Source organism: Typopeltis vanoorti, chromosome 9 (genome assembly GCF_054136105.1).
Source record: "Typopeltis vanoorti isolate ZY-2024b chromosome 9, IOZ_Tvanoo_1.0, whole genome shotgun sequence".
NCBI lineage: Eukaryota > Metazoa > Arthropoda > Arachnida > Uropygi > Thelyphonidae > Typopeltis > Typopeltis vanoorti.
The window spans coordinates 54,704,358-54,731,193 of record NC_143557.1 but is presented as its reverse complement, the minus strand read 5'-3'; the positions used below and the strand labels follow the sequence as shown (position 1 = coordinate 54,731,193).

At 36.4% G+C, this 26,836-nt stretch overlaps 1 protein-coding gene across 1 annotated transcript in view; it reads left to right on the top strand.

Annotated features, from left to right (window-relative positions):
* Positions 1-26,836, top strand: part of LOC150103053 (phospholipid-transporting ATPase ABCA1-like) — an 859,669-nt gene that overhangs the window by 164,818 nt on the left and 668,015 nt on the right. The window contains exon 10 of the mRNA XM_090398068.1: positions 19,973-20,117. Coding sequence (XP_090254194.1) covers positions 19,973-20,117 — 145 coding nt within the window. The remainder of the gene's footprint in view (positions 1-19,972; positions 20,118-26,836) is intronic.

Sequence of the window (26,836 nt, the reverse complement as noted above, 5' to 3'; positions counted from 1 at the left end):
GGTGGCAATAAGGCTTTAGCTTCAAATTATAGGCTAATCTGTATATCTGGAGTTGTGGTGAAGGAATAGGTTGATAAGTGCAGTATTTTCTGTAGTTATCAGCATAGGTTTGTTAAGGGGGAGATCATGTTTCACTAATAAATTTATTTTAATCCTTTATCCAAGTGTAAGCAAACAAAGTTTGCACCTGAAAATATCTTCAGAACTGAGGTAAGGTGGTGCAACACTAGGAAATTCCGAGCAAAGGTGGACCAAGCTTTCATCACTCCTTGTCTCAGTATTTCCCATAATGCAAAGCACATCTCCTTGCAGACATGTATACTGCTATGCATTAAGGGAAGGGCCACTACCCAGACCAGTTTCAACCTTTATTGAGGTCTCATCAGTGGGAGGCAGACCAAAACGTGGAGATACTAAGGCAGAAGCAATAGGAGAGGTCATATTTACCTATACAAGTTGCCAACAGGTGTACCACCTTATTTTTGAATTACTCTGGATTTAGAGAAAGATGTTGGAAGATGTTGGTCCACCTTTGCTCGGAGTTTCCTGGTGTTGCACCACCTAACCTCACTCCTAAAGATATTTTCAGGTGCAAACTTTACTTACACTTGGATAAAGGATTAAACTAAATTTATTATAGTCTAACCAAGTGCAAAATAAACTTCCAGCATGTTTCACTAACTTATGTATTATAACAAGGTGACAAATACCTTGGACAGGAGAGATGCATATACAGCAGTGTACTTAGAATTTGCAAAGGCTTTGGTAGACTGTCACATGACATGTGCTTAAATAAATTGAAACTGAAGGGATTGGATAACTGACTTCTGAGTTGGATCAGTGACTGGCGGTTGGATAGATATCAGAAAGTTGTATATCGGGTGGTTGTGGTATCCCAAAAGAGAAAGGTCACTAGTGGTGTGCCTCAGGGATCAGTTTTGGGATCATTGTTATTCAGTTTATATGTTAATAATATTGGATGAATTTAAGTAGTGATATGCAGCTGTTTGCAGATGATGCAAAAATTGGGGAGAGCAATGCAGAGTCAAGTAGATGTTATGGCCTTACAAGAGGGTGGGTAAGTGGAACTATTTGTTCAATTTTACAAGGTATAAGGTTTTAAAATTTGGTAAGCAACGATGCGATGTAAAAGTATACACTTAGTGGGGAAACCTTAAAGGAAATATAGGAGATGAGAGATCTAGGAGTGATGATGATGGACAAGGACCTGAAATTTAGGTGCCACATTGCACAAGTTGTGAAGACATCAATGAGGTGGAGGATCCTGACATGCAGAAATCGGTTTCTTGCGTGGTTGGTAAGCTGTCTATAGGTTTGTAATCCAGAGTTAACCTTTATTGATGTTATCCATTTATTATTATTATTATTGAGGCCTCCATGGACTAAAAGACTCATCGTGGGAGGTCCTTCCTAGGAAACACAATGTCTGTCGTACCACTCCTTGACCTCATTGACCGTTCTTGCTCTCACCACTCTATCAGGCAATGCATTCAATGGTTCAACCATCCTCCAAGCAAAGAAACCACGCCTCACCCTCTTACTCACAGCTTCCTTTCATAACTTCCAGGAATTGCCCCTTCTCATCGCTCCTTCCAGCTGATCCACCAAGCGAAAGAACTTTTCAGTGTTAATCCTGTAACCACCTCTCAACAATTTAAAAGTCTCAATCATATCACCTCTGCTTCTTCTTCTATCCACCAAAATCTGCAGTCCACATTCCCTCAGCCTATTCTCATAACTAACATTGTACAGTCTTGAAACCATCTTGTTATCTGTATTTGTACCCTTTCCACAGTTAATTTATCCCCTTCAAATCATGGGGACCAAATTTGAGAACAATAGTCAGTGTGGGCTGATCAGGGTCTTATACAATGGAACGATAACTGTTTTATCTCTGCAGGTCAGTCTCCTTCTCAGTATTGCAGCAATCCTCTGGGTTAACTTCACCACCATTGCAATATGCTCCCTGAATTTCAGTTTTCTATCCATCATCACCCCCCCCCCCCCTCCACCCTGGATCTCTTTTCTCCACTACTCCCTCCAGTACAGCTCCTCCAATCAAGTATGCAGCCCAAAATCAATGTATCCCAAACTTCAAGACTTTACATTTTGCTGCATTAAACAGAGACCCCCATTTATTTGCTCATCTGTCTAGTTTATTCAAATTCTCTTGCAGGGCTGCCACATCTGCACTATTACTAATAACCCTTCCCAGCTTCACATCATCTGCAAACAACTGAATATCCCCCTGCAATCCAGTGATAATGTCATTGATATAAAGGTTGAACGATACAGGTCCCAGTACTGAGCCCTGTGGGACCCCACTTGTAACCCTCTGCCTCCTTGATAGTTCCATTATACACAACTCTCTCTATGAGCCCAATTGACTAACCTGACATCTAAACCCATGTGCTAGAACTTAAATATCAGCTTATCATGTGACACCCTGTCAAATGCCTTTGCAAAATCGAAAAAAATGGCAATATATGTCTTTCCTCATCAACTGCTGTTGTCACTTTATTATAAAAGGCGATCATATTACTAAAGTAAGAGCACCCCGTTAACAAATCCATGTTATTATTATTATTATTATTATTATTATTATTATCATCCCAAGACCTCATGGAGTCAAAGACTCATCTGGGAGGTTTATCACACATGCATCTCATCATACCATGTCTTAAACACACTCAAACTCCTTGCAGACACCACACTCTCAGGCAAGGCATTCCAATCATTCACAACTCTGCATGAAAAAAACCTGCCTCTCACTCCTCTACTCACACCCTCTTTATACAGTTTCCAGGGATGATCTCCGGTTTTCCCCTGATCTCCCACTATTCTCTGTAGAACTTCTCCACCGTTGATCGTATAACAACCTCATACCCATAGGTCTCTATCATATCTCCCCTCTTCCTCCTCTCCACCAGACTCTGCAAATTACATCTTCTCAATCTTTCCTCATACTCAACATTCCAGAGGTCAGAAACTACCTTAGTCAGTCGCCTTTGGACCCTTTCCAACATCTCTTCATCCTTCTGATAACCCTGTGACCAAATCTGGCACAATAGTCCATGTGTGGCCTAATCAAAGCCTTATACAATGGGACAAGAATTTCCCTACTTCTACACATCAGTGTCCTCCGCATCATTCCCAGAAGTCTTTGTGTTGTCTTCACAATTTTGGCGATGTGTCTCCTGAATTTTAGATCCTTATCCACTATCACCCCCAGATCTCTTATTTCCTCTACTTCCAACAATATATTCTCACCAAGCATAAATTCTGCATCCCATCTTTGTTTTCCAAATTTTAAAACCTTACATTTTGCAACATTGAACTCACATCCCCATTTCCGCACCCAATCACTTAATTTATTCAAATCTTCTTGCAAGGCCACATCATCTTCACTACTCTTTTTGGTTCGTCCCAACTTTGCATCATCTGCAAACAACTGAATATCTCCATCCATATCTTCGCCAATATCATTAATATACAAGTTAAAAAGTAATGGCCCTGAAACAGACCCCTGAGGCACTCCACTAGTCACCTTCCTCTTCCTGGATATTGCACCCCCATACACAACTTGTTGATACCTATCAGATAGCCAGTCTCCAATCCAATGCACTAATCTAATATCCAACCCCATCTGCTCTAGTTTGACTGTCAACTTATCATGAGGTACTCTCTCAAAAGCCTTTGCGAAATCCAAGTATATTACTGTATATCCTTCTCCTAGGTCCAAGGAAGCAGTCACTTTATTGTAATAAATAAGTAGATTACTAAAACATGACCTACCTTTAGCAAATCCATGCTGTCCATCAAAGATTATACCATTGTTGTCAACCCAATTCTGGATTCTAATTTTCACAAGCTTCTCCAACAACTTATCCACAACACCTGACACAGAGATAGACCTACAGCTTGATGCTTGAGTTCGATCACCTCCTTTATGAAGTGGCACAATCTTGTCCTCCTTCCACTCCTTAGGAACTTGACCAAGTGCAAGACTCGTATTAATAAATGTCAAGGCAGATGTCTACTCCCTGGCACATTCCTTCAGAATACGCAATGATATATTATCAAGTCCCACAGCCTTATTTACATCTAGTTTACTCAACTCCCCAAACACCTCTTGCTCACTTACAGTCAGTCTCTCCTCCTCATCATCAACTGCTCTCAGTCTATCCATGAAGTCACATTCACAAGAGTGAAAGATCTTTATTAACTGCTCATTAAGTATCTCCACCACACATTCTACAACAGCTGTCTTTATACCATTTCCTCCAATCAATGTCATCCTTCCATAATCATTCTTTCTTTTGCTGGCTACATATCAAATGAACTCCCTATTATTCTTTTTGGCTTTATTAGCTAATTGCTGTTCATACCTCTCTTTAGCTACTCTCACCAACCAAGTCATCCCCCTTGCTTGGTCTTTGTAGACCTCATGAAATTGGTTATGTTCACTTCTCTTATGCTGCCTCCACAATGCCCTTTTTCTCTGTATCGCATGCTTAATATCTTTATTCATCCATCTCACACCTACCTTATTTAACCTTCTCACCCTTGGAATATATTTAGACATTGCATCTACTAAATAGTTTTTGAAAATCCCCCAAGCTGCATTGATCTCTCTTTTCCAGCTATCTCCTCATTCCATGTTACACCCGCAAGCTGTCTCCTGAGCTCTTCATACCCTTCCCCCTTGTAGTTCCACATATACCCTTTTCTCACAGGGGTCATTGCACTGCTGGGAACCACCCAGGTAAACACCTCATGGTCACTCTCACCAATTGGTGAATGATTTGACATCTCATTTGTAATTATAACTGTTTCTCTATCATCAATAGCACTCCCCGCTCCCTTTATACCCCTTCTATCCTCACGAAACGCATCATACCCTTCCACCTCTATTCCTGTCAGGATGTCGTCCTCATCTGACCATGTCTCACTTATTCCGACAATCTTTGGGTGAACAGATGCAATTAGTGCAACCATTTCCTCTGCTTTGTTTCTTCTACTTCTAGCATTTGTATACAAACACAACAGCATGCAGGAGGGGGAGTGGTAGAACCCCCTTTCTAGTCATCAGAATTCAAGGAGAACCGGCCTACCAGTCCAGAACTTTGGGGGTTGGGTGCCGGGGTGGGGGGGATGATCCCCCTTTTCGAGCCATCAGAATTCAAGGAGAACCGGCCTCCCAGTCCGAAACACTTGGGTTGGGTGCCGTAGGCATCAGCGGGCATAGCCCCCCTCCCCTAGTATTCTTAATAAAGTTACTCTATTGAGTTGAATACCTGTTTGAAATTTATAAAATAGTAATTGATATTTTTGTTAGGTTCCCAGTATAATTCTGCTAGTCTTTGTATTATGAATATCTGATCCAATATGGAGTTCTTTCTGAAGGCTGCCTGTTCTTCAAGGTCAAGAGATCGTCAAGGGATCTTTCAAGAAAGCAGTATCTGACAGTATATCCAGAGTCAGAAGGATGAATCAGGCAGGATTTAGATGAATGAATAACATCATTAAGTAGAAGTTGTAGACAAAATTGTCAAGGGTGAATAAAGAAAAGTTCGTCAACATGCTCGTGACCAGTACAAGACACATGCAAGAAGGGTGACCTATATGGTAAGGAAAGTCAAGGATAATTATGTGAGAAACTTAGCTTATGAGGCCAATAGAAATCTTAAAAAGTTCTATTTTTGTGGACAAGTAAAAGGAGGAATAATTATATGAGGAGGACTTTATAGAGTGCTGATGGTAGGGAAGTAACAGAAGTAAATAGTTGGGTTACTGAATGATGATTTTGCAAGGGTGTATCATCTATGTGGTGCTATTGCTGGATGTGGCAATGACTGATGTGAGAATAGAGCTGCTTAGAATATTGCATAACCTTGATGCAAACACAGCCATAGGATTTAATGGCATAAAAGTACGGATATTACAAGAGTGTGCAAAGGAATTTTCACCTCCTTTAACCAAGGTTTAATTTAAGTTTAGTACTGGGAAGATGCCAGTGGAGTAGAAAGAGGACAAAATATTCCCACTGCATAAAGAATGCTCGAAGACATAAGTAGAAAATTATAGGTCAATCAATATCTCAGGAATGGTGGTTAAGGTTATTGGAGAAATTGGTAAAAACAGAATTCAGAAATGGACAGATAGGAAGATGATACTTTATAAGGGGTAACATAGTTTTGTGAACAGCAATTCTTCCTTAGTAATTTGCTTTTTACAATAAAGTGACAATGGAGTTGGATAAGGGAAATGGCTACTCACTAATACTGCTGGACTTTGCAAAGGTATTTGACAGGATTCCACTTAGAAATCTGTTGAATAAATTAGAGCAAATAGGGATGGATATGAGTCTGGTGAATTGGATGAGAAGACAGCTATTGGACAGATATCAAAGAGTGGTTTATGAAGAAGCTGAGTCCAGGAGAAGGGATAGGTGACCAGTAGAGTACCACAGGGTTCAGCACTTGGTCTTCTGTTGTAATTTGTTCATCAATCATATAAAAAGTGATTTGAGAGGAAATATTCAGTTGTTTCCTGATTATGCAAAACTGGGAAGAGAAATAGTAAATAAAGGTGATGATGAGATATTGCAGAAAGACTTAAATTCACTGGCAGTATTGGCAAAGGTAAATCGATGCCAGTTTGATTTTACCAGGTGTAAGATGCAGGAACACTGCTAGAACCAGGTAAAATAGAAAATGTGAAATAAGAAATAGAAAGACTTGAAATAGACATTCTGGGCATTAGTGAGACGAGATGGGAGGGACAGGGTGATTTCTGGAGTGGAGAATTTCGGATAATATATTTAGGACAAAAGAAGGGCGAGTCAGGTGTTGCAATAATGCTTCATAAAAAAGTTGGAAAGTTAATCACTACAATAACTATAGTGATAGAATCATGGCGATAAGCATTCAAAATGAACTAAACCTCAATATCATAATAGTCTACATGCCAACATCACAACATAGCAATGAAGAAATAGAAGAAATTTATGAGCAAATAGAAGAAATCTGGAGCAGCTTTAAAGACAGAGACAATACAATAATAATGGGAGATTGGAATACTATAGTGGGAGACGAGAGCAATGATAATGTTTCAGGAAGATTTGGTCTTGGATGTAGGAATGAAAGAGGAAAACAGCTAATAGAATTTTGTACACAAAAACAGTTAGCTATAGCAAATACACTATTTCAAGTTCCCAAAAGAAGAAAATATGCCTGGAAAGCACCTGGGGATTCAAATAGATATCAAATAAATTATATATTGGTCAAGAAAAGATACAGAAACCAAATAAAAAATTGCAAAAGCTATCCAGGTGCCGACATTAGTAGTGACCATAACCTTGTCTTAATGAAAACAGAACTGATACATAGGAAACAAATCCAAAGATACAAACCAATAAGATGGAACCTTGAAAAATTAAAGAGTAAAGAAGTAAAGAGAGGATACCAAGAGGCAACTGATCATAACATTACAGAAAACATAAATAGTCAGAATAATATTGAAAACCAATGGAATATGATTAAAGAGTTAATTACAAATTCATCAAATCAATTATTGAAAACTGCAGAAAAAGAAAAAAGAAAACATTGGATTACAGATTTGGCCTTATGGATGAAAGAAGAAAATATAAAAATACTGTTAAAGTAGAAGATGTGGCCAAATACAAATATCTTAAAAATCAAATTACAAGAAAATGTAGACAAGCCAAAAAAGAATACCTAGAACATAGATGAATTATTTAAAAAAGAAAACATAGAGAATGCCTATAAAGAAATTAACAAACTAACTTTCAAATTTAATAAGAACAGCAAAAACAATGCCATCAAAGATGAAAATAGAAAATTACTAATAGAATCTGAGGATATATTAATGGAATGGAATGGAAGAATTATCTTGAAAATCTCTATAATGAACTTGATGTTGATATCAGCATAGAAAATCAACATGAAGATAATCTAGGACCCCCAATAATGCGAGAAGAATTTGATAAAGCACTGTCCGAAATGAGTAAGAGAAAAAGTCCAGGTGTAGACAATATTCCTATAGAACTGCTACAAAATCTAGGATGAGACAAAAAACTTACCTCTATCAATTAATAGCCCAAATCTATGATAGAGGAGAAATACCAAAGGAGTTTATGAAATCAACCATAATACCAATACCAAAAAAGAATAATGCAAACAAATGCAGCCAATTAAGAACAATAGCTTTAATCCCACATGTTAGCAAAATTCTGCTAAAAATTATTCAAAATAGAATTTATTCAAAAATAGATTGTCTATTGGATGAAGACCAATTTGGATTCAGAAAGAATAAAGGAACAAGAGAGGCAATGCTCTGTTTAAGAACAATAATAGAGAGAAGATTAGACCTTAGTCAAAATACTTACATTTGCTTCCTTGATTTAGAGAAAGCATTTGATGAAGTAAACCAGCAAATACTCCTAAATTGTCTAACTAATATCGGCATAGATTTAAGGGATAGGAAAATAATTTATCAAATTTACAAAAATCAAAATGGACGGATTAAAATCAATGATATGGAGAAAATAATAAATATCAGGAGTGGAGTAAGACAAGGATGTATACTTTCACCACTTTTATTTACTTTATATATTGAAAAGGCCATTCAGGAAACTAAAGATAAAATAAATAGTGGCATAAAGATAAATGGCGAGCAAGTCATGTGCATAAGATTTGCTGATGACATAGCCCTTGTAGCAGAAAACAGAAGAACGTTAAAAACAATGTTAGAATTACTAAATAATAACCTTGAAAAATATAAAATGAAAATCAACACAGATAAGACTAAAATAATTGTTACAGGCAAAATCCCTATCTATCAATACAGAGCATATAGACATCAGCGGGGAACAAATAAAACAAGTGAAAAGCTTTAAATTTAGGTAGCTTAATAAGAGAAGATGGCAGAACAAGAGAAGACATAATGAAAGGGTCCAAAGGCAACTGACTAAGGTAGTTTCTGACCTCTGGAATGTTGAGTATGAGGAAAGATTGAGAAGATGTAATTTGCAGAGTCTGGTGATAGAGACCTACAAGTTGGTAAGGGATTGTTATAAGATCAATGGTGGAGAAGTTCTACAGAGAATAGTGGAGATCAGCGCAGTGAGAGGCAGATTTTTTTGTGCAGAGTTGTGAATGATTGGAATGCCTTGCCTGAGAGCGTGGTGTCTGCAAGGAGTTTGAGTGTGTTTAAGACACAGTATGATGAGATGTGTGTGATAAAAGGACCTCCCAGATGAGTCTTTGACTCCATGAGGTCTTAGGAAATAATAATAATAATAATAATAATAATAATAATAATAATAAGATCAAGAATAAACAACGCAAAAGCCCAATTCTCTAAGATGAAAAGCATTTTAACAGGAAACCTCAACCTACAATTGAAAAAAAAAAAATTAGTAAAGACATTGATATGGAGCATTGCACTGTATGGATGTGAAACCTGGATTCTTGGGCAGAGAAGATGTAAGAAGATTGGAGGCTTTTGAAATGTGGTGCTGGCGTCGCATCAACAAAATACAATGGACAGAAAAAAGATCAAACCAACAAGTCCTGAGAGAGAGATAAACGAAACAAGAACTCTAATAAAATCGATCAAAATTAGAAGGGATTAGGTGGTTTGGACATATACTTCGACATGATGGACTTGTGAAAAGAATAACTGAAGGCAAAATAGAGGGGAAAAGAAGAAGAGGCAGACTAAGGAAAAGCTTTCTTGACCAAGTCAAAGACAGCACGGGTTTGAGGAGTTACCAGGAGGTTAAGAAGAAAGCCAATGACAGAGCGGAATGGAGGAAATTGCTGCTGAGCTACCAGTCCCAAGACTGATGCAGCTGATGATGAAGATTATATGCACTTTGGGAAGAAGAGATTGCAAGCTGTGTATTACATTGATAATATCAGAGACTTGGGAGTGATTGTGAACAAAGAGTTGAAGTTAAAGGGCATATTGCCAAATTTCATTTTACACAAATTTTGGACTCTCTACAACTGTGTTATAAATAATTATTTTAATTTCCCAATGTTTCGACCTTCATATTAAGGTCATCATCTGGAGTATACACACACACACACACATATATATATATATATATATATATATATATATATATATATATATATATATATATATATATATATATATATATATATATATACAGAGACAAGCTAAATTACATTTCACATAGTATTACATTTCACATGAATAGACAATGATTTGATCAACGGAAGAATATGTGCCTTACTATGGAAGCTGTATAGAACCAGTAACATTTTCATGCTTTATACTAATGCCAGGAGTATCCGAAATAAAGGAAATGAATTGATGGTGCTGATAGCATCAGCCTGGCCAAAGATTATTGGGATCTCTGAGACATGGTTGACAGAAGATGATATAATAACAGGAATAGAAGTAGCAGGGTACAACATTTTTCAGCAGGATATGAGGAGAAAACATGGTGTCAAAGTACTGCTTATGAATAGTGATGACTTATGTCCTTTAAGAGTGGAGGCTTTGGAGGCTGTGCCACTAATGGTTTTGAAAGCATATGGTGTGAGCTAGAAATGAGCAAGACAGGATATATAGTGGGTTGTTGCTACAAGCCAAGGAGTACAGAGGGTGGGGAGCAGGAGTTGTTTAGGAAGTTGAGTTTGGCAAGTGCAAGAAGAATGATTGTTATGGGAGATTTTAACTACAGCAGTATAAACTGGGAAGAGGAAAATGTATGTAGTAATAAGGCAATGAAATTTCTAGAATTCTTGAGGGACAAATGTTTTAGGCAACATGTAATAGAGGGAACAAGAGGTTCAAAGAGTTTTGGATTTGGACATAGCATCAGAAGAGCTGATAATAACTGAGATGACATCTCTCCCCCAGTTGGAGAGAGTTACCGTGTGATTTTGACATGGAAGATGAATAAACATGCAGGAATATCAAAGAAAAGGGAACATATGTGGAACTATAAGGCGGGTGATTATATTAGTCTTAGATATCCACTTGGGGTAGTTCAATGGAGGGTGGAATTGGAAGGCCAGGATATCATTAGTGCTTGGAAAATGTATATGTTTCTTTTCCATGTAAAATAACTAGCATGCATAGAGATATACAAATAATTCAAAAAATATTGGAAGGGATGGGAACACGGACTTAATCAGATCAGGGTCTTTTACTAGTATAGCAGATAGAAATGTAATGTTATACATATTCATGACATATGAATTTTAGGGGATGAGATTTTTTAAAATTGTTTTGAAAAGAATGATTTTATTTATATTTATTTTTTTAAAAACTGAACATGCTGTTGACTGTGAGGGTGAGAGTGATTTTGCTAACTTCTTGGCCAGTTTATGAGTCAGACTTTCTTTACTATCAATGAGGAATGAAGGGGAGGTAGGGTATTGTATTTCTTGAATTTTTGGGGGTCTCATATATCTGGGATAAAAACTTACTACATTAACTTTCAGATAATAAAATTACTTCTTGGTCCAAAGAAATTATAAGATAATTTCTTGAGCCAAAACTTTTATTTATTTATTTATTAATTTGCAAACTTTTTTTTTTTTTCTGGTATTATTTCTGGGAAAATTCCCATGTTACTTCTTTAAGAAAATATTTTTGTTATGGCTATTTATCCAATTTTTGTTTAGGAGTGCCCCTTTTATAATGTCATTGGCTTTTTACTGATTGGCTTTTTAGTCCTAAAATTTGAGTAAAAAATCAATGATATTATAAGAAGGGCACTCCTAAAAAAAATAGGCTAAATAGCCATAGAAATTTTTTTTTCTTTTTTGTATTAGTATGATCATGATCTTTAATTTGTTAATTTGAATAATGCTTCAAAAGATATGCATCTTTTTATTCTGTTTGTTTCATAATGACAATAACATTACCCTTATCAGTTTTGGTTAAAATCATCTTATTATTATTTAAAGCTGCTATTTATTTTCATAGAATATTGCTTTTTTGAGGGGGTATATCTAGCAAGGATTATTATTATTATTATTATGGATATCTCCATGGAGTCAGTAGGCTCATCACGGGAGACCCAAACTATCAAAACAATATTCTTGTTCTCACACCCTTGTTTAACACACTCTTCTTTAATTTCCAGGGATGACCTCTTGTTCTTCCATCACTATCACACAGCTGAAACATTTCCCCTGCATCAATCCTATAATAACCTTTCGGTAATTCAAATGTTTCTATCATATCCCCTCTTCTCGGCCTATCAACCAACCTCTGCAATCCACAAGCTTTCAATCTATCAATGTAGGGAGCATTTTTTACATCACTCACCAACTTAGTCACTCTTCTCTGAACCCTCTCCACAGCCTCCTCATCTCCAAGGAATCCATGTGACCAGACCTGAGCACAGTAATCCAAATGTGGAAGTATCAACGCTTTATAAAGGGGAATAATAACCTCTTTATCTCTGGATGTCAGTGATTTCCTGAACAACCAAGTTATCCTATGTGCAATCTTGGACACCTTAGCAATGTGTCCCCCTGAACTTCATCTCCCTATCTACCAACACCCCTAAGTCCCTAGCCTCATCAATCTCTTGGAGTACTGTTCCATCAATGTACACAATACACAAAGTACACAGCCGGTAATCTTTTAATCTCAAAATGCATAACTTTACACTTTTCCGCATTGAACTGACATCCATTACCTTTTGCCCATTCTACCAGCTTATTTAAATCATCCTGCAAACTTTCAACATCAGCTTGATTTTTTATTGGGCTACCCAACTTTGCATCATCAGCAAACAACTGAATATCTCCCTTTAAGCCATTTCCTATATCATTTATATACAAATTAAACACAATGGCCAAAGCAAAGAGTCCTGAGGCACACCACTGGTCACCTGCCTCATCCTGGACTCAGCTCCTCCATACACCATTTCTGGTATATCTCACCCTGAGCCATTCTCCTATCACTAATTTAGTATCCATTCCCATCTGCTTTAATTTGTGTAACAGAGTTCCATGGGGTACCCTGTCAATGGCCTTAGCAAAATCCAGAAGTACTACTGTGTAGCCAGTTCCTTTGTCCAACTCAGATGTCATTCTATTATAAAAAGTTAATAGATTGCTAAGGCAGGATCTACCTTTAACAAAACCATGTTGGCCTCTATAGAGTATCATATCCTGATCCACCCATTCTTGAATTTTGTCTTTAACCAACTTTTCCAATACTTTTACCACTACTCCTGAGATGGTGATTGGTCTGTAATTAACTACTGCAGTTTTAGAGCCACCTTTATGCAAAGGAACCACTTTGCCTAACTTCCACTCCCTAGGATATTATCTGCCTATCTATTTGTTAGTAACTATGGGAGATAGATCATAGATCCCAAGTGGCAATGCTCATCATTATTTCTAATTTGGTACCTCTAAAGGTGCAGTAACAAAGTTGTGCCATAACTAAGGATGTTACTAATTCTGTCTAGTAATGACAGTGATGATAATTTCTCAAGTCTGCAATCCTGACATTCTGCTTTATGCAGTTGCTTGATTTTTATTGACTTATGTACTGTGACAAGTATTTTTTATTCTCCAGATATGAAGTTTTATAATCCAACAAAATATCAGTACCTTAATAAAATGTTGATTATTTTAACAGTATAGATGAGAACACAGACTAATAAGAAAAGGACTATTGAAAATAACTACTAATACGAAAATGACTATTGAAAATAACTACTGATAAGAAAATGATTATTGAAAATAACTACTGATAAGAAAATAACTCATTGCTGATATTCGCTGGTATTCTATACAGCATCTTCAGCGCACAAAAACAGTTCGTCACAGTACGCGAGACAACCACAATCCAGTATACCAACTGGGCTAGTTTGAACAATTGTAATGTGCAACACAAAGACTAAAGTCCTAATTAGATGGCATCTATGTTGAGACAAAAAAAAAAAAAAAAAGAAAAGAAACAGAGAGAGAAAGCAGTATTTGTTTGGTCTTAAGATGACTGTATCCCAGATCTTTGGCCAATTTATACAGTCATACTTGTTGAGGTTTGGAGTATGTTTCAAGGCTTCTGTTGATTCCAGGAACAACCTCTCTGACTTGAAAAAATTCCTGTGTGGCACTTTTGTTTTTTTTCCATGCTGTTTCTTTAGGCCAGGAAGTGACTTTGTTCAATAATTTGCACACGTTATTCTTTTGCAAGTCTTGTGCAAATTATTGAACAAAGTCATTTCCTGGCCTAAAAAAACAGTTAACAAACTCAAACCCTTCCACGGTAAAACACCCAGGATATATGGAGTACCAAAACTTCACAAACAAGTTTTTATACCCTTATACCCTGTTGTGGATAGTATAAACAGTCACACATATAAACTTGAGACATTTAGCTAAACTACTAGCCACTCTCACCAATTCTCCCTCTTTTGTTAAAAATTCTACTCATCTAAAAAGTATTTTAGAAAACAAGACCTTAAAAAGTTCAGATATAAAGGTGAGTTTTGAAATCACCTCACTATTCACAAATGTACCATTAATTGAAACCCTTGATTTTCTAAATTCACAATTTTCCCCAATATTGTGTAGGCAGGAAAGAAATGGGATGACCAAGGATCAAGAGGAAACAGATGGAATTGAAAAGGGTTCTAAAATGAAGAAGCAGAAAGAGAAATGGCCCCAGTCCAGCATGGAGAGATCACATCGAGTGAATGGTATCAGTGGAACTAGTTGTAGATCCAGAAATGAGCTGTCATGCTTGTATACCAATGCTAGAAGTATAAGAAATAAGGCGGATGAAATGGTTGCACTAATTGCTTCTGTTCACCCAAAGATTGTCGGAATAAGTGAGACATGGTTAGGTGAGGACAACATCCTGAGAGGAATAGAGGCAGAAGGGTATGATATGTTTCGTGAGGGTAGAAGGGGTAAAAAGGAAGAGGGAGTGCTATTGATGATAGAGAAAGAGTTATGTCCATACAAGGTAGAGATGCAAGACAGAAATAATGTCAGTGGTTTTGAGGCAGTATGGTGTGAGATAGAGGTGAATAGAATCAAATACTTGGTGGGATGTTGTTATAGACCTGGTAATGTGGATGGTGGTGATAGTGAAATGTATAGTCAAATAAGCCAAGCAAATAAGAAAAGGGTGATCATTATGGGTGATTTTAATTATGGCAATTAGACTGGTGTGAAGAGATAGCAACTGGAAGTAAAGAAAATGAGTTTCTTGAGTTTTTGAGGGATAACTACCTCAGACAGTATGTAACAGAGGGCACACGAGGATTAAGGGTCTTGGATTTGGTCATCTCATCAGAGGATGTAATTATAAATGAGGTGTCAAATCATCCACCAGCTGGTGAAAGTGACCATGAGGTGATTACCTTGATGATTGCCAGCAGTGCAAGGACCGCTGTAAAAAAAGGGTATATGTGGAACTACAAGGGGGGGGGGGGTGATTATGAAGAGCTCAGGAGACAGCTTGCGGGTGTAGCATGGAATGAGGAGTTAGCTAGAAAAGAGATCAATGCAGCTTGGGGGATTTTCAAAAACTATCTAGTAGATACAATGTCTAAGTGTGTTCCAACGGTGAGAAGGTTAAATAAGGTAGGTGTGAGATGGATGAATAAAGAGATTAAGCATGCGATACAGAGAAAAAGGGCATTGTGGAGGCACCATAAGAGAAGTGGAAGTAACCAATTTCATGAGGGCTACAAAGACCAGGCAAGGAGGGTGACTTGGTTGGTGAGAGTAGCTAAAGAGAGGTATGAACAGCAGTTAGCTAATGAAGCCAGAAAGAATCATAGGGAGTTCTTTTGATATGTAGCCAGCAAAAGAAAGAATGATTATGGAAGGATGACATTGATTGGAGGAAATGGCATAAAGACAGCTGTTGCAGAATGTGTGCTGGAGATACTTAATAAGCAGTTCATAACAGTCTTTCAATCTTGTGAATGTGACTTCCTGGAGAGATTGAGAGCAGTTGATAATGGGGAGGAAAGACTCACTGTAAGTGTGCAAGAGGTGTTTGGGGAGTTGAGTAAACTAGATGTAAATAAGGCTGTGGGACTTGATAATATATCACCGCATATTCTGAAGGATTGTGCCAGAGAGTTGACACCTGCCTTGACATATTTTTTTAATATGAGTCTTTCACTTGGTCAAGTTCCTAAAGAGTGGAAGGAGGGCAAGATTGTGCCACTTCATAAAGGAGGTGATCGAACTCAAGCATCAAACTATAGGCCTATCTCTGTGTCAGGTGTTGTGGATAAGTTGTTGGAGAAGCTTGTGAGAACTAGGATCCAGAGTTGGGTTGACAACAATGGTATAATCTTTGATGGACAGCATGGATTTGCTAAAGGGAGGTCATGTTTTAGTAATCTACTTACTTATTACAATAAAGTGACTTCTTCCTTGGACAGAGGAGAAGGATACACAGTAATATACTTGAATTTCGCATAGGCTTTTGATAGAGTACCTCATGATAAGTTGACATTCAAACTAGAGCAGATGGGGTTGGATATTAGATTAGTGCATTGGATTGGATATTAGATTAGTGCATTGGATTGGAGACTGGCTATCTGATAGGCATGAACAAGTTGTGTATGGGGGTGCGATATCCAGGAAAAGGAAAGTCACTAGTGGAGTGCCTCAGGGGTCTATTTTAGGGCCATTACTATTTAACTTGTATATTAATGATATTGGCAAAGATTTGGATGGAGATATTCAGTTGTTTGCAGATGATGCAAAGTTTGGATGAACGATAAAGAGTAGGGAGGATGTTGTGGCCTTGCAAGAAGACTTGAATAAATTGAGTGATTGGGCAAGCAAATGGGTATGTGAGTTCAATGTTGCAAAATGTAAGGTTTTAAAATTTGGAAAACAAAGATGGGATGCAGAATTTATGATTGGTGAGAATATATTGTTGGAAGTAGAGGAAATAAGAGATCTGGGGGTGATATTGGATAAGATTCTAAAATTTAGGGCACACATCACCAAAATTGTGAAGACAACACAAAGACTTCTGGGAATGATGCAGAGGACACTGACGTGTAGAAGTAGTGAAATTCTTGTTCCATTGTATAATGCTTTGATTAGGCCACACATGGACCATTGTGCCCAAATTTGGTCACAGGGTTTTCAGAAGGATGCAGAGATGCTGGAAAGGGTCCAAAGGTGACTGACTGAGGTAGTTTCTGACCTCTGGAATGTTGAGTATGAGGAAAGATTGAGAAGATGTAATTTGCAGAGTCTGGTGGAGAGAAGGAAGTGGGGAGACATGATAGAGACCTACAAGTTGGTAAGGGGTTGTTATAAGATCAATGGTGGAGAAGTTGTACAGAGAATAGTGGGAGATCAGGGGAGAACCAGAGGTCATTCCTGGAAACTGTATAAAGAGGATGTGAGTAGGGGAGTGAGAGGCAGGTTTTTTTCGTGCAGAGTTCTGAATGATTGGAATGCCTTGCTTGAGAGTGTGGTGTCTGCAAGATGTTTGAGTGTGTTTAGGACATGGCTTGATGAGATGTGTGTGTGTGTGATAAAAGGACCTCCCAGATGAGTCTTTGACTCCATGTGGTCTTGGGAAATAATAATAATAATAATAATAATATAGTTCAACTATACACAGTACAATTCGCAGTACAGGCAGGTTATTTTACAAAGGGAAAATATACAAACAATTAGATGGAACAGCTATGGGCTCTCCCCCTCCCCCATCCACCAACTTCTACATAGACCACTTGGAAAAGCTAGCTATCAATACAACCACTCGCAAACCACGGCTTGGGCTGCGCTATTGCTGATGATATGTTTGCTATTTGGCCACATGGCCCAGACACATTGGATGCATTCTTAGTGCATGTAAATAGCCAGCACTCAAAAATTCACTTTACAATGGAAAACTGGAAGCTAATGACTATCTGCCTTTCCTGGACACACTAATTATGCATCTTCCAGATGGTTCCTTATCATTCTTGGCTTATAGAAAATTCACACATACAGGAAGATATTTAAACAAACAATCACACCATCACCAATCTCAACAATATGATATTCTAAAAACACTAACCTAGAGCTAGAGTGATTTCTTGCTATGACACTGCTGTCACTACTGAACTCACTCACTTACGTCACACCTTCTTGGCCAATGACTATAATCTCCACACTAAATGCACCCCAGAAATCTACCACAGAAAACTACAACAAAATTGTCCATCCCATACATTAAAGGGACATCTGAAAAGATATCTAGCCTTAACTAACCAACTATGTACCATATTTAAACTTATGTGAAATTGGCAACTCTCATCTGTTCACCCAAGGACAGAATCTCTCCTTTATCACATCCAGGAGTCTATGAAGTGCCCTGTTGGTATCATCGAGCCTACTATGGACAGACAGGAAGAACTGTGTGTAAATATCTCTGCACACAGGATCAATTATAAAAATAAAATAAAATAAATTGCTGCACAGAAGCTTTTACAAGTCAGTGAGGTTGTTCCTAGAATCAACAGAAGCCTTGAAACATATTCCAAACCTCAACAAGTATGTCTGTATAAATTTGCCAATGATTTGGGAGACAGTCATCTTAAGACCAAACTAATACCTGCTTGCTTTCTCTCTTGCTCTCTCTCTGTTTTTTTTTTTTTTTTTTTGTCTCAACATAGATGCTGCCTAATTAGGACTTTGGTCTTTGTGTTGCACATTACAATTGTTCAAACTAGTCCCATTGTTATACCGAATTGTGGTTGTCTTGCATACTGCGGCAAATTGTTTTTGTGCCCTGAAGATGTTGGATAGAATACCAGTGAAATATCAGCAATAAGTTAATAAATAGTTATTTTCTTATCAGTCTGAGTTCTCATCTATACCGTTAAAATTAATCAACATATAAGACAAACACATAAGCCTTCCCACATCTTAATAAAATCTTAATCAAATTTGTGAGCTGTTGATATTAAATTTTAATTTGTTATTGTCTGTTGTAAGTCAATACCATGAAATATGATGTGAGAGGAAGCTGGCCTCCTGATTACAAAAGGTAGATCTTAGGAGATAGAGAGTAGAGTAGGTGATCTCCCTCGATGAGTCTTTGGTTTCTTTGGAAGTGTCACAAAATAATAATAATAATAAAGATGGTAATTCAGCTCTATGTTACTCATTCAGATACCCTAGAAATCATAAGAGCAAGTGCAAATCTCTCGAAACCTTTCCACTGCTTGTATCCTGAACCAGGAGGGTGTGAAATGGTAGATTATCTGTGAATATTAAGAATGGCAGAACCCATACTGGTAGTCATTACTTAATTGGTGGGCTTCAAAATACTAAAGAAATTGATTGTTAATGAATTTATCTATTGTTTAGGAAAGAACAATAGATAAATTCATTAACAATCAATTTCTTTAGTATTTTGAAGCCCACCAATTAAAAGCCTGCCATATTTTGATGGCAGGCTTTTATCTGGATTTTGTGTAAAATGGGCTAAATATAAGAATTAATTTCACATTATAGGATATGTGCCAAATGAGTATGAAAGATTGTAGATATAATTTAATATAGGTTGTTTAGGTAGGTCCCATGAAGCATAATTGTTTTATGTCTCTTAGGTGTATATTATTTCCATGCTTGTTCGAAATAATGTTAGAAATTTTATTAATGTTAGCAATTAAGATATTCCAAACTTTTGGGTCATTTCACCTTTACTATTATTTATATAGCAAATTTCCATCATGCTACTTAAAAGTTAATGAAGATCTACATAATGTATTTTTGACATCGTGGAGGTCTGATGAGGATAATAATGCTCCATATAAAATTATTTTCTTAAGAATTATTGATGATTTTTTTCCAGTGAAATACTTTAATATTACATATATGTATTTCCCCCTTTTTTTCCTTTCTAATTATTTTTTTTCTTTGCATTTTTTTTCCAGCTATTGTATTCCTTGATAACAGTAATGGAAATAACACAGAAATAAGGCGACAAACTAAAAAAGTTAATCCTCTTCCTCCCTATATTCAATATAAAATTAGAATGGATATAGATAATGTTCCTTCATCTAAAAGAATCAAAGATAGGTAAGAAAAATAAGTTTAGTGCATTACGACATTGATCCATTTTGATTATAAAAGAAAAAAGAAAAATACAGGATTATAAAATACAAATATATCTACTGAGATACATGCTTTGCAGTGTTGACACACCTGGGATAATAGAAAAATCTTCTTTAGAAGGTGTGAGGCTGAAAAATAGAGGGCTATGGGACATTTTTTATATACAAGACCTTTCCATAATAAAGTGTCTCTGTAATCTTGAGAACACACACAATTTACAGACAAAATGTATTGGTGGTGGTGGTGGTGGTGGTCAGTAGACAGTGTAGTGCATAGATGGCGAACCTATGGCACACATGCCAGAGGTGGCATGTCTAAGAATTTTACTGGCACATCAACGATTTGCAGGTGATATCCTTTTATTTGCTTATAAATTATTCAACTTTATTTTCTTTTTAGTTATTACAATATGTACAAGTTAAATTTTGTTTTACATGAGAGAGCAGCTATGAAGATGTGCATATCCCCAATCCTTGAGTGCCCTCTGTTACATACTGCCTGAAGTAGTTATCATTGAAAAACTCAAAAAACTCATTTTCTTTAATTTAATAAAATAGTTCGCCGTCATTTATATTTAAGTTCCAGTGACTGGAAATGAATAAAACACATTCGATCTTCGCCCGCAGAGGAATTTCTCATAGTATGACCCATTCAAATACTTCCATTTCCACGAAACAGCTATCGCAGTTATTTAAATAATCAGTGCAGGTTTGGTAAAATTTATGAATTGCATCTTTAAATATGTTGGCCAGTACAGTAATGAGGGTATGAAGCGCCTATGGCAAGTGTCTAACTTGCACCCCCACAACTCAAAAATGACAACAATTTTGAAAAATTTAAAATAACAAGTTAAATTTTACTAAATGCAATATGTTAAATACTTACTATTAACCCCATCAAAATGAGTTGCAGTGTGTTGCCAAATTTGTGTATCTGAAGCAGCGTATTGCTGAAATTTAAAATTACAATATAAAATAGCGGACTTTTATATCTATTTATTTATTTTTATTTTTTATGTTTTGTGCCCCAAACCTAGTTGCACCCATGGCTGGCTCCTCTTTTGCCATGCCCTCATTACAGCACTGATGCTGGCATTGATATTCAATTTACTATTGCAATTCACAAACAAGGGCATTCACCAAAAAGGACAAAATGCCCATTTTAGAAAAAAAAAAAAATCTAAAGGACAGAGCAGTGAAATAAAGGACTGTCCTCTTAAATAAAGGACGTATGGTCACTATAATTATATGGCATGTTTCAATTTGTGGTAGAATTTTATTTGAAGTTAGTCTTTGTGATCTGTCATAATGACATTGAGAATTTCAAATACAATAAAACAAACACTTATTTCATGTAATTGAAGAATTGGACAATAGTTTTTAGTTAGATACTGTATTTCAGTACAACATATGGTTGCACTGAAACACAGTTGTTGACTTGAGTCTGTACAGCGTAATTTCTGTGGGAGGGGACAATAATAGTGCAATTAGAGACAGCTGGAATGAAAATGCCACTAACTAATGAATCACACTATTTGTTGAGAGATATTTATACAGACTGCAAAATCCTCTGTACCTTATTCAGGGATGCAATAAAACTACACTTTTTTTCTTGCATCTGCAGTATAATGGCTTTGAGGAAGGCATATTTTTAACTGAGGGAGGAGCGAGTTACTATCTCCTGAACATGTTTAAACATTTTTCATGTGTGAGGTAATATGCAAAACTTTTTCATGTCTTTTTTTGTAAAGTAAAATCAGAGGTGTGAGTTATACGTGAGGGCAAGTTATATTCGAGTAAATACGGTAAGCATTTTGCCAACAAGTTGAGCTTCCCCCCCACTCAGCTGACTTCTATGGTGAATTACAATGCATAAATCTTATTCTCACTACTGTTTTTTTTTTTTTTTTCAAACCAACATTAAAATCGATTTAATAATACAATAATCAATTTTACACTGAATAATATTAAAAATTTATATATAAATAAATATTATAAATAAAATTAACAATTATTTATAAAATTATAAATACATATTTATAAAATATTATATATTGTTATAAATTAATTAATAGATTTTCTCTTAATTTTTCCCCTACTAAAACCTAGCCGGTACGTCATCAACTTAATTTGTAAATTTTTGGCACATGCCGACATGTCAGCAACTCGATTTGTAAACTTTTGGCACACGCATATAAAAAGGTTCACCACCACTGGTGTAGTGTATAGATGATGATGGTAGTAGTGGTTTTGTGTAGTTGGTGTATTCAATGATTGAGAGTTGTAGAGTAGAGTGCCCTCCTCAACGAGCCCTTGGACTCCTTGGAGGTATCACATAATAATAACAACAATAGTAATAACTTATCAGAATATATCAGACAAATAAAAGATACTAGCTTCCATTTAGTGGGTACGCTTAAACTTTAAATTCAAGTGGATTCATATTATGAGTAGTTATTCTTTTTATACTTAATTATGTTTAATCTTGAACAATATTTATTGAGTTAGTTGATTCAGGATGCAGAGGTTGGGGGCGTAAGGGGATGCTACAGTTTGTATATACTAATGATAGAATTTTACAGTTTTTGCTAGAAGCATCAGGAATAAGACGGAAGAATTCTTGGCATTGGTTAATGCATCCTCAGCAAAAGTTATATATGAGGGTGGTCTGAAAAGTTCTCAGCCTAACAATGAAAAAACGAATTTATAATTTCAAAATTATTTTTATTTTTCAACATAATTTCCCTTAAGAATAATACATTTATTCTAGCGATGCTCCACCCCATTATCCTGTCCCTGTAGTAGTTCTCAGTAAGATCTGCAAAATACTCCCTCTACAGTTGCAATCACCTCTTGATTCAAAGAAAAACACTGATCAGCGAGGAAGAGTTTTAGTTTTGGGAAGAGATAGAAGTCAGGGGGAACCAAATCTGGGGAATAGGGTGGATGTTCCAACACTTCATAGTGCAGATCCCTTAATTTTCATATTGCCGAAACACCTTTGTGGGCAGATGCATTTTTCCTGATGAAAGATGATTTTTTTCTTCTGCAAGCCGGGTCTTTTCTTGCGAATTTTTTTGTTTAATCTGGTTAAAAGATTGAAGTAATATTCCATGGTTATTGTTTTACCCTTTCCAAGATAATTAATAAACAAAATGCCTTTGGCATCCCAAAACACTGATGCCATTACCTTTCCTGCTGATGGAACCGACTTTGTCTTCTTTGGCACTGAACAACCGGCTTCTGTCCACTGGTTTGACTGCTGTTTGTATTCTGGTGTATAATGGTGAATACAAGTCTCATTCATACTAATAAATCGACACACAAAATCAATTTTATTCTTGTTAAAATGCTCTCCAAGCACTGTTCAGAGATTTTCATGCGAGTACATTTTTGATCTACTGTGAGCAAGCGTGGCACCCATTCTGCACAAAGCTTTTTCATTTGCAATTCTTCATGCAAAATATCCTACACATTCTTTTGAAATATACCTATAGTCTTAGCAATTAGACACACTTTGAGTCACCAGTCATCCAATACCATATCGTGCACTTGATCAATGATTTCTGGTGTTGTTACACTTTTTGAACATCCTTCACATGAATCATCTTCAAGGCTGGTACGACCATGTTTAAACTCGGCAGCCCATTTCTTAATTGTCGAAAATGAAGGAGAAGAGTGCCCATAAACTTTTATGAACTTTGAATGAATTTATTTTGGCGTTAAACCTTCTTTTACAAAGAATTTTATAACTGCACGATACTCAATTTTATCCATTTCAAGTGATTCAGGCAACTCTCTTGCTTCAGGCAGCTGTATAAAACAAATGAACAATTGATAGAATGACTTGCAATTTCACATGGATGCTTATGACAGATGTACCAACTTAGAAAAAAAAATCTTGCTGATAGTTTTGTCATCTGTGGTCGAGGGTGGTCTAGAACTTTTCAGACCACCCTCGTATGTGATGCTGTAGAATGAAATGGATTTAGTATTTTTAAGAAGGATATAGTAGATCAGACAGAGAGTGGGGGTACTGCTGATGATAGCAGATGAATTGCAGCAACAAGAGTAGGAGTTAGTTAGGCAGATCACAGTTCTTTTGAGGCAATCTGGTATGACATTGAGGCCAAAAGGACAAGATATAAGATAGGTTGCTGCTGTAGGCCAGGGATGATGTGGAAGACATGCATCAGCAGATTAGTTCAATGAGTGCAAGTCGAGTAATAATTATAGAGGACTTCAATTTTGGAGACATAGATTGGAAGGAAGAAAGATCACATGGTATAAAAAAAATGGGATTTATACACTTGCTGAGAGATAATTATTTAAAGCAAAATATAATAGATGGAATTTGGGGAATGAGAGTGTTGGATTTCATTATAAGATCAGAAGACCTATCCATAACTAAGGTGGCTACATAAACTCCAGTTGGAAAATGTGAACATGTGGTCTTGAGGGGTAGCAAAACATTGAAATTCCAGTTAAGAAGGTGTGTATGTGTAACTACAAGGAAGGTGATTATTAGATGGAAGCTTGAAGCATTACCATAGCATAAAGATCTGCAAGGGAAAGGTGTTCATAGTGCATTGGGGATAGTCAAGGGGTATTTGGAGGAAGCAATATCACAATATATATCTAAAGTCAGGAGGTAAATTAGGTAGGAGTTACTGTATTTACCCGAATATAACTCGCCCTTGCGTATGTTTCGCACCCCTGATTTTACTTTACTAAAAAATAAATTTAAACATTTCACATATAGTTTGCACATGAAAAAATTTTAAAACTTTAAGAAATTGATAGTCAAAGTTGTTATGGCAGTTTCAGATATTTTGGAATTCGGTTGAAGTGAATCAACATTTCAACTCAACAGTTGTCGGCTGGGATTGAGAGCATTTACTTCTACTCAATCTTGGATTGTGGGTGTGAGGGGGGGGAGGAGGATTAAGATTAAGAGACCATCATTAGAACTGTTGTGCAACTGGATTTTGAGAGCTTGGGACATGATTTTGCCAGAAATAATTAATATAATTACAGAAGCATTAACTTTAATAAGTGCATATGGTAGAGAGGTGACAGAGGCAGTCAAAATAGTTGAGCTATTGAGCAGCCACTTTGCAAGAGTATATCATCAAGTCAAAATATTGTTATGCCAGAGGTGACAGGGACTTATATGTGAAGAGGTTGATGAATTGGAGGTACTTTGGACATTGCTTTATTAATAAATATTAATAAAGGACTAAACCTAAAAATAATACAAATTTATGCACCCACCTCTGGACATTCAGATGAGGAGATCTATATAGAGATCTTTTATAGAGATTCTTGATAGAAAAATTCTATGAAGAATTAGAAGATTGTTTAAGAGTAAATCAGAATAAATAGGAGATTTTAACTGTAAAATTGGAATGAAGGAGAATAATGAAATAAATATAGAAGATTACTGGAAAAAAAAAATAAAAGAGAATAAATCTAGTAAGATTTGCAGAGAAAGTTAGGGTCTTTTTATTTTTAATAATAATATTATTATCATTATCCCAAGATCCCATGGAGTCAAAGACTCATCTAGGAGGTCCTTTTGTCATACACACAGTTCATCATACAATGCCTTAAACACATTCAAATTCTCTGCAGACACCACACTCTTAGGTAAGGCATTCCAATCATTCACAACTCTGCATGCAAAAAACCTCCTTCTCACTCCCCTGCTCACATCCTCCATATACAGCTTCCTGGGATGACCTCTGATTCTTCCCTGATCTCCCATCATTTGCTGTAAAACCTCTCTCCAAGATTGATCATCCTGTAACAACCCTTACTAAATTGTAGGTCTCTTATCATATCACCCCCCTCTTCCTCCTATCTACTAGACTCATTAAATTGCATCTTCTCAACCTTTCCTCATATTCAACATTCCAAAGAGCAGAAACTACCTTAGTAGTTTCATTATTATTAACATACAGGTCATAACATATCATTAACATACAGGTTAAACAGCAATATCCTTGAAAAAGATCCCTGAGGCACACCACTAGTGACTTTCCTCTTCGTGGATATTACTCCTCCATACACAACTTATTGATACCTGTCAGATAGTCAGTCTCCAATCCAATGCACCAATCTAATATCCAACCCCATCCACTCCATTTTGACTATCAACTTAACATGTGGTAATCTATCAAGAAATATAAGTATATTACTATGTATCCTTCTCCTCTGTCCAAGGAAGCGTCACCTTATTCTAATAAGCAAGTAGATTTAAAACAGGACCTCCCTTTAGCAAATCCATGCTGTCCATCAAAGATAATACATTGTTGTCAACCCACTTCTAGATCAAGTTCTCACCAGCTTCTCCAACAACTTAACCGCAATACCTGACACACAGATAAGCCTATAATTTATAATGAATACATTCTATAAAAAGATAAAGACCTGAAAATGGACATGTCAATTGCCTGATGGTATTACAAAAAATGAAATAGACTTCATTTTGAGTAACAGAAAAGAATTAATATAGGATATATCAGTAATAAATAAGATAGATTTTGATACTGACTATAGAATGGTCTGAGCTAAAATCAAATTAAACAATAGAAAAAGTAGCAGAGAAACAAAATGAACTGTATTAAAATAGATAATGAAATTAGATCACAATTTGAAAAGATTTTGACAGAAAAACATTTC